This window comes from Pseudoliparis swirei, chromosome 16 (assembly GCF_029220125.1).
Source record: "Pseudoliparis swirei isolate HS2019 ecotype Mariana Trench chromosome 16, NWPU_hadal_v1, whole genome shotgun sequence".
NCBI classification, from domain to species: domain Eukaryota; kingdom Metazoa; phylum Chordata; class Actinopteri; order Perciformes; family Liparidae; genus Pseudoliparis; species Pseudoliparis swirei.
In genome coordinates, this window is record NC_079403.1 from 23877422 (window position 1) to 23886659 (window position 9238).

General features: G+C 46.8%; 1 protein-coding gene across 2 annotated transcripts in view; it reads left to right on the forward strand.

The window, feature by feature from the left end:
* LOC130206426 (oxysterol-binding protein-related protein 10-like) overlaps positions 1 to 4091 on the forward strand; it is a 45299-nt gene extending 41208 nt beyond the window's left edge. Inside the window, exons 9-12 of one of the 2 annotated variants that reach the window (XM_056434402.1) lie at positions 1868 to 2054; positions 2708 to 2890; positions 3571 to 3724; positions 4003 to 4091. In XM_056434402.1, the coding sequence (XP_056290377.1) occupies positions 1868 to 2054; positions 2708 to 2890; positions 3571 to 3724; positions 4003 to 4047 (569 nt within the window). In that variant the 3' untranslated portion in view covers positions 4048 to 4091. Of the gene's footprint in view, positions 1 to 1867; positions 2055 to 2686; positions 2891 to 3570; positions 3725 to 4002 lie in introns of those variants that run through there. The other variant, XM_056434403.1, reaches the window with a different exon arrangement.
* The last annotated feature ends 5147 nt before the right edge of the window (positions 4092 to 9238 follow it).

A 9238-nucleotide genomic window follows, 5' to 3' on the forward strand; every position in this document is an offset into this window, starting at 1 on the left:
CAAACCGATCCAATGATCCGTGATCGGCTGACCGATCCCATGAACCAGATCCGCCTCCGGACCAAGAGGTTTTCAACTGCTCCGTCCTCCTCCACCTGTTTTCCAAGGCAACCCGGAGAAGGTTCTCTGGACACGATGCAGATGAATGGTGAAAGGACTTGTCCAGATCTTTTCTAATCTTCACCCATAGTCCTTTAACTCTACTCGTCATCATTCACCCTTCACACGCTGATGGGAGGGGCTACCTTTGCAAGGCGTCATCTGCCCATCAGGACTCTAACTAACTATCAAATTTGGGGTGAAGCGTCTCGCCCAAGGACACATCGGCGTGGCAGAGTGGAGCCGGGGATCGAACCGCCGATCCTATCTGACTGCAGGACCTCGCTCAACCTTTCCGGGTTGTTAAATAAAAGCGCTGAGTGGCGACGGGAGGTCCAACAACCACAACACTGTGGCTCTGAAGTCCATCAGCTGAGCCACTTATCGAACTGTTTGGGACATAAAATCTCAGCTACCCAAATTCCTCTCTTTTTATTCAGGACGTATCAACCTGGATTCATATGTCAGCTCGCTGTGAAGCATCACGACTGACTGACTGACTGACTGACTGACTGACTGACTGGCTGACTGACTGGCTGACTGGCTGACTGACTGGCTGACTGACTGACTGACTGACTGACTGACCGACTGACTGACCGGCTGACTGACTGACTGGCTGACTGACTGACTGACTGACTGACCGGCTGACTGACTGACTGGCTGACTGACTGGCTGACTGACTGACTGACTGACTGGCTGACTGACTGGCTGACTGGCTGACTGACTGACTGACTGACTGACTGACTGGCTGACTGGCTGACTGACTGACTGACCGGCTGACTGACTGACTGGCTGACTGACTGGCTGACTGGCTGACTGACTGACTGACTGACTGACTGGCTGACTGACTGACTGACTGACTGACTGGCTGACTGACTGACTGACTGACTGACTGGCTGACTGACTGACTGGCTGACTGACTGACCGGCTGACTGACTGACTGGCTGACTGCAGCATGTGGGTCTTTGTTTCACAGATGCTCTAAAACACACATGCATGGATGCACACGTGGGGAGAGCAATCACACACTGCAGGAAATAGGACATGTGTGTGTTCTCTGTTTGTGGGAGTGTGTGTCCATGTGTGTGTGTGTCGGGCAAACAGATGTGTGTGTGTGTTCGACCTGGGCCCACGGCAGCAGGCTGGGCACAAGACAGCTGTCTGTTATATAAGCAGGAGGTGAGCGATGGCTGAGGGACGGGGAGGCGGTCAGAGCGGGAGACAGGAGTCCAGCTCGCAACACGGACCACCAGAGTGAGACTGATTCTTCCTCTGGGGACCACGAACGTCCGCATGAAACGCCACGGCTATCCATCCAGTAAACGTTGAGGCTGAAATGACTCTCCATCCAGATGTGGGTTTTTATTACAGCTCTTTTTATGTGTGTGGAGATAAGGAAAGTCCATCCACCCCGAACCCCGTTGGTAAGAAATGGGATGAGAGGATGTTCGGGAACTTTTATCCAGGAGACCAACGTTTGGGTCAATGTTGACTTATTTTATTGTTGTTTTTTATTCATATTCCGCACTAAGGGCATTTACATGTGTAACAAACATACTTACTTTAGCCCAAATGCTGAAACCAAGGAGCTTGTTGCATAAGTAAACTGGAAAAAAAGACCGCATGCTGTGCGTCTCCTGAGAACGCCGCAGTATTTTAATGTAACTGAGTAAAACCTAGAGACTCTTATTTTGAAGGACCTATAAACATCCACAGGTGCTTCTTCCTCCTGCTGTCTCTCTTTTTAACTCCTTCCTCCTCCTCCCAGGCATCCTGTACCTGTTGGAGCACGACGAGGAGTACGTGTTCACGCTGCCCTGCGCCTACGCCCGCTCCATCCTCACCGTGCCGTGGGTGGAGCTCGGGGGCAAGGTGACCATCGGCTGTGCCAAGAGCGGGTACTCGGCCACCGTCACGTTCCACACCAAACCCTTCTACGGGGGGAAAGTACACAGGTAGGCGCAGAGCCAAAAAAACGATTCTTCGTGCCAAAAAAAAAGCCACCGACTCTCTCCTCCAGCCTCAGCTCAAAGACTTTGGGTTGGAGCCAAAGAATTACAGAATTACAGGTAGAGAGGAGCAGCGCTGGACTTAATGACGCCGCACCGCAGTAAACTAGAGGCTGAGTGTCTCTGTGAGGCTGTGTGTGTGGAAGCAGATGTGCATAAACACAAACCTCATCTCTTACACACACACACACACACACACACACACACACACATTAAGGGGCCATCTGGAACCGAAAATGGTTCTTCAGAGTGAGGCCATAGAAGAACCATTTCTGGTTCCACAGAACTTTTCAAACCAGGGTTCTTTAAAGAACCATTTCCATTTCCTTAAAGAGTTCTTCAAAGAACCTACAAAGGTTCCTCAAAGAACCTTAAAACATGGTTCTTTAGGCACCATTTCTGCTCAATCGTCTGAAAGACATCTGTAAATGTCAAATTGATGCCGACTTTCAATAAATAAAATAAAGAATAAAAAATAAAAGAAAGGCAGCACATTCAAACCAAACAATACAAGTGGCAACCCGTGAACGATGTGTCTGATCATCGTAATAATGTGATCATGTGATTTGTGTCTGAAGACCTCCGTGTTGACTCCTCAGAGTCACGGCCGAGGTGAAGCACAACCAGACGGGCAGCGTGGTGTGCAAGGCGCAGGGCGAGTGGAACGGCGTGCTGGAGTTCACCTACAGCAACGGGGACAGCAAGGTGATCGACACCGCCAAGCAGCCAATCACCAGGAAGAAGATCCAGCCAATGGAGAGGCAGGGAGCCTACGAGTCACGGTGAGTCTCCTCTGTTCCCTATTGTTCATCACGGAAACAAGGGAGGAATCACCCAAAAACAGAAAATAATGAGGAGGAGAAGAAGGAGAAGGAGGAGGAGGAGGAGGAGGAGGAGGAGGAGAAGAAGAAGAAGAAAGAAGAAGAAGAAGAAGGAGGAGATGAAGAAGAAGAAGAAGAAGAAGGAGGAGATGAAGAAGAAGAAGAAGGAGGAGGAGGAGGAGATGAAGAAGAAGGAGAAGATGATGAAGAAGAAGATGAAGAGGAGAAGAAGAAGTAGAAGAAGAAGATGAAGAAGGAGGAGAAGAAGGAGGAGGAGGGGATGAAGAAGAAGGAGAAGATGATGAAGAAGAAGAAGATGAAGAGGAGAAGAAGAAGTAGAAGAAGACGAAGAAGAAGGAGAAGAAGATGAAGAAGAAGAAGGAGGAGATGAAGAAGTAGAAGAAGATGAAGAAGAAGAAGAAGAAGAAGAAGGAGGAGGAGAAGAAGAAGGAGGAGGAGAAGGATCAGAAGAAGAAGAAGAACCCAGGCTACTTGCCCCCCCCCCCCCCCCCAAACCCTCGACAACGTCCGTCACAACCATGAAATCCTAACCAATGAAACGTTGATGCCCCCCCCCTCCCCTCCACATGTCACATGACTTCTCCCGCCGTGATAACCGGCGTTTGCCGCCGTGTCTGCAGGCGTCTCTGGCAGCACGTCACGGCGGCGCTGAAGACGGGAGACATGGACGCCGCCACGGAGCACAAGCACCGGCTGGAGGAGCGGCAGCGGCGCGAGGGCAAGCAGAGGGCCGCCAGCAAGACGCCCTGGAAGGCCAAGTACTTCATCAAGGAGGTGAGGAGCCGGGGTCAATAGGGTCACCATCATGGGCCATGACCACGGCAGCCGTCTGTGAGTTAAACCCCGCCCCTTAGCCTCAAGGAAAAAGACGGTTAATCCCACCTGGTGTGTTTTCCATAAAAGTGGCATTGACTGTGTGTGTGTGTGTGTGTGTGTGTGTGTGTGTGTGTGTGTGTGTGTGTGTGTGTGTGTGTGTGTGTGTGTGTGTGTGTGTGTGTGTGTGTGTGTGTGTGTGTGTGTGTGTGTGTGTGTGTGTGTGTGTGTGTGTGTAGGGGGAAGGCTGGGTGTACCACAACCCTCTGTGGAAAGCCCACTGACCAGGAGCCTCGGGGAGCAGCTGACCAATCCCAGACGACCAGAGAAGCGGAGCGATGGAGGGGGGGGGGAGTATATATATATATATATATAGAGTATATATGTATATATAGTACATATGTATATATGTATATATAGTATATATATATATGTATATATACTATATATATACATATACATATGTATATATATATAAATATTTGTATATTTATATATATATATAGAGAATATACCAGCTAAATATCTCACTTACCTTGCCGTGGTTTCAACCTTTCAGTTGTATTTTGTCCGAGATGAAACTCATTTATTTGATTTCATGTATTTATTGGAGTAAATCGATAAGTTTTCTTTAACTTTGAGGTTTCTCCACTCAGAAAGGAGCTGATCACATTTCATGTTTTTAATCTACATTTTGAACAGACTCCCATCTTTTTTATAAGTTTGATGGTTTTTTTATAAGTCACGACAGGGAACTTTGAGCTGAAACAGACTCAATGTGTCTGCTGATGCCTGGATGAGACCTTGAGGAGACCAGAGACTCTTTCAGCCTAGAGGTGGCTAAAACCAGGTCCAGGTGGGGATGGGGGTGGGTGAGGGGGGTGGGGGGTCAGGAGGATCTTCCATGTGGGTCAGGACCTCGACTTCGGAGAGGGGGGGGCAACCAGAACCAGGACTGTCGGATCCCGCTGAGCTGCTGCAGATCCTCACAACAGGAAGACACCGGGACGCCAAAAACCAGATCACATCAAAGTCCCTCTTCGTGACTTTACCGTGAGTTTTGCCCCCCCTGAAGTTCTCTGGCTCCTCCCAACCATGAGCTGCTCCGCCTCTGACAAGGTGTGTCCAGTCGTGTCCCCCCCCCCCACCACACAGTGTCTAGTGATCGATGCGTATGTGAGGAGCAGGAACTCTGCTCCACGAGTCCGGCCGTCCCCTGGATTGCTTTCTCCTGGGACCCGATGGATTACTGTCGTCCTTTTGATCTTGTGGATCCGAGTCTGTGAAGTAGTAACGAAGTGTTCTCGGTGTTGACGTGGAGCCAGACGTACTCACCTCCATCGTAAACAACCCGATGCAACACTCGGTAGACAGCTCAAGGATCTGTATCTGTTTTATGAATAAAGATCTCTTCTCACAGCCGTCGTCTCGGTTCAAGTTGAATTAACTTGTGTTTTAAGTCGGGAACACAACTTCCCAAAAGGGAAAGTATTTACTCACCATCTCGAAGTCAGATCCGTAGATGAATGTCTCCCAGTAGCTGTGTCTACGATGTATTAATGTGAATGCAATGTAAGGACCTGGACCGTTCAAATCTCTTGAGAGACGTTCAAGTCGTACTACTGGACTCCGAAGGGCCCGATCTCTAAAGTCCTCAACCAGTCCTCGACCTTTTCCACAATCAAAGTGAGTTGAGTACCTGACAGGTGGGTGAACACACAGATACGACCATGTGCCGGACTCCAGGTGGTTCTTCAGTCCGGTCCAGTTCAAAGTGGTCCATGTGAAGCACTTCGGTACCAGCAGACGAGCTCAAAGGTCCCGAGGCGTCGTGGCGATCCTCGCGCAGACTGACTAGAGACGTATGAGCAGTTCGGTAAATCAACGCGCAGCGTAGAGTCACTCCAATACTTCCTTTTATTGCATAACAAGATTCAAGTTTCAAGGTTTTATTTGCCATTTGGGACTCGACCAACAGTCCAGATCTGTTGGACATCTAGTGCAGGACTCTCCGAGTCAACAGTTTAGAAATAACACGGTAATAAGAGAAAGAAAAATATATACACTACCGTTCAAAAGTTTGGGATCACTTAGAAATGTCCTTATTTTTCAAAGAAAAGCATTGTTTTTTTCAATGAAGATAACATTAAATCAATCAGAAATACACTCTATACATTGTTAATGTGGTAAATGACTATTCTAGGTGGAAGTGTCTGGTTTCTATTGAAATATCTCCAGAGGTGTATAGAGGCCCATTTCCATCAACTATCACTCCAGTGTTCTAATGGTACATTGTGTTTGCTAATCGCCTTAGAAGACTAATGGATGATTAGAAAACCCTTGAAAACCCTTGTGCAATTATGTTAGCACAGCTGAAAACTGTTTTGCTGATGAGAGAAGCTATAAAACTGGCCTTCCTTTGAGCTAGTTGATTATCTGGAGCATCACATTTGTGGGTTCGATAAGACTCTCAAAATGGCCAGAAAAAAGAACTTTCATGTGAAATTCGCCAGTCTATTCTTGTTCTTAGAAATGAAGGCTATTCCATGCGAGAAATTGCAAAGAAACTAAAAATGTCCGACAGCGGTGTGTACTACTCCCTTCAGAGAACAGCACAAACGGGCTCTAACCAGAGCAGAAAGAGAAGTGGGAGGCCCCCGGTGCACAACCCAGCAAGAAGACAAGTACATTAGAGTCTCTAGTTTGAGAAATAGACGCCTCACAGGTCCTCAACTGGCAGCTTCTTTAAATGGTACCCGCAAAACGCCAGTGTCAACGCCGACAGTGAAGAGGCGACTCCGGGATGCTGGCCTTCTAGGCAGAGTGGCAAAGAAAAGCCATATCTGAGACTGGCCAATCAAAAGAAAAGATTGGTATGGGCAAAAGAACACAGGCATTGGACAGAGGAAGATTGGAAAAAGGTCTTATGGACAGATGAATCCAAGTTTGAGGTGTTTGGATCACACAGAAGAACATTTGTGAGACGCAGAACAGGTGAAAAGATGCTGGAAGAGTGCCTGACACCATCTGTCAAGCATGGTGGAGGTCATGTGATGGTCTGGGGCTGCTTTGGTGCTGGGAAAGTGGGAGATTTGTACCAGGTAAAAGGGATTTTAAATAAGGAAGGCTATCACTCCATTTTGCAACGCCATGCCATACCCTGTGGGCAGCGCTTGATTGGAGCCAATGTCCTCCTCCAACAGGACAATGACCCAAAGCACACCTCCACATTGTGCAAGAACTTAGGGAAGAAGCAGGCAGCTTGCTGTCTGTAATGGAGTGGCCAGTCACCAGATCTCAACCCCATTGAGCTGTTGTGGGAGCAGCTTGACCGTATGGTCTGCAAGAAGTGCCCATCAAGCCAATCCAACTTGTGGAGGTGCTTCAGGAAGCGTGGGGTGACATTTCAACAGATTACCTCAACAAATTAACAGCTAGAATGCCAAAGGTCTGCAATGCTGTAATTGCTGCAAAAGGAGCATTCTTTGACGGAAGCAAAGTTTGAAGAAAAAAATTAATACTTCAAATACAAATCATTATTTCTAACCTTGTCAATGTCTTGACTATATTTTCTATACATTTTGCAACTCATTTGATAAATAAAAGTGTGAGTTTTCATGGAAAACACGAAATTGTCTGGGTGATCCCAAACTTTTGAACAGTAGTGTATATAAAAGAATACACGATACAGACGGTGGTAATATGTATAAGAACAAGAAAGGTGCTAATGTGTACAGTTGTGGATAGTTTTAAATGACATATAGTCACATATTGCATATTATAAGTGAGTTATTCCACATATTGTGTTTATTCCACATATTTCAGAAGTTTAGTCTGACTGTGGCAGGCAAGAAGCAACAGAAACATAAATAAAACTCATCTTGGTCTCATGCCAAACACACCTGGCTGTGCTCAGGTGACGTCACCCAGAGAGGTCACAGCCCCCTGACGTCATCAGCAATATGTCAACGTGATCAACAGTTTTTTTTAAATTACGATCAGCGTAAGGTAGCTCGGTTATAATTGACCCACATGGATGGATATGGTATATAGATGAAACACAGTGTAGTGGGCGTGTCCTAACGTGGACATTTCTGGTGCCATGTTTTAGGGATCGAGGAACAACCTCACCCTCTACTGGCAGTTCTTGGAATCACAGCCAAACCCATCCTATATACCAGCCATTCCCAAAGTGTGGGCCGCGAAGGTACTGCAGGTGGGCCGCGAGAGGTTATTTACAATAATAAATAAATAAAATGTTATGTTTTGATCAGAGTTGTGATCAGCGCCGCCGCTTCCATAACGCGCAAATACGCGCAGGGCACCGTGTGCTCAGGGGGCACACAAAATAGGCAACTAAAAAAATCCTCATAGTTATAATAATTATAATGCCGATATTATTTCAGTCTAGAAATATTAGGTGCCTTTTAGGCATGTATAATCACAAAACAGGCAGAACAAGAGATATATTTAATCGCTCAGCACCCCCGTTAACACTTCTCAGGTCGCATTGCTCTGCCGTGATGCGCGCCGACACATCCGCGCGCATAGGTGAGCACACTCACTAGCACCCCCCCCCCTCCCCCCCCCCGTCGACAACGCTCGCCGTGGGGGCCGCAGAAGATTTTTAGATTTCAAATTGGGCCGCGGCATTCTTGAGTTTGGGAACCGCTGCTATATACCAGGCGCGTCTCGCGCGTATCACGGCAGAGCGATGCGCGTTATGGGAGCGGCGGCGCTGGGCTTAGCCCAGAGGAGTGAAGCAGCGAAATGTGTAGACATAGAAACACTCTCAGACAGCAGCTTGCTGTTACGTGCGCCTGCTGCCAGTCTGACTCCGCTGTTTTTGGTGAATGACGTCACGTGCGACCTGGAGGTGTTAACCACTTGTGTGCCAAATTTTTTTTTTTTTTTTTTGAAATTAACATTCGGGGCTAATTAAAAAACATCCGGGGCTTTAGCCCCGGGTGTTTTAGCCTAGAGACGCCACTGCTATAGGCTATTAAAGACTTGGATAATACGCAATATTAAGTCTCCAAGTTCACCATCTCAGTCTGCTGGCTGAAGGATGAGAAGTTTTTCTTGAGTCTTGAATTAAATATGTACTTAGAGGCTTTACTGACTATTCCACCAAGAAATGGCAACCTTTCATTTCATATGTGATTACCTGTGACTAAACCTAACTACTTAACTTTAGTTGTACAATACTGTGCCACACACACTATATGTGAAATAACATGAAGGCCATGTGTGGGGCTGGGGCTGTGGGCAGCTGCTTTTGATTCATTATTATTAGTATTAGTAGTAGTATTGTTTTTTTATCTTATTTTATTTTATTTACATTTGTTTGTTTTCTTTACTTTCCTGTTATTTTCTTCTTTACGATGTAAACTGATTAACACATATACAAAACAAATGAAAATACTTGATCTGTGTCATATTGAGGATTCTCATCAATAAAAAGTACATTTAAAA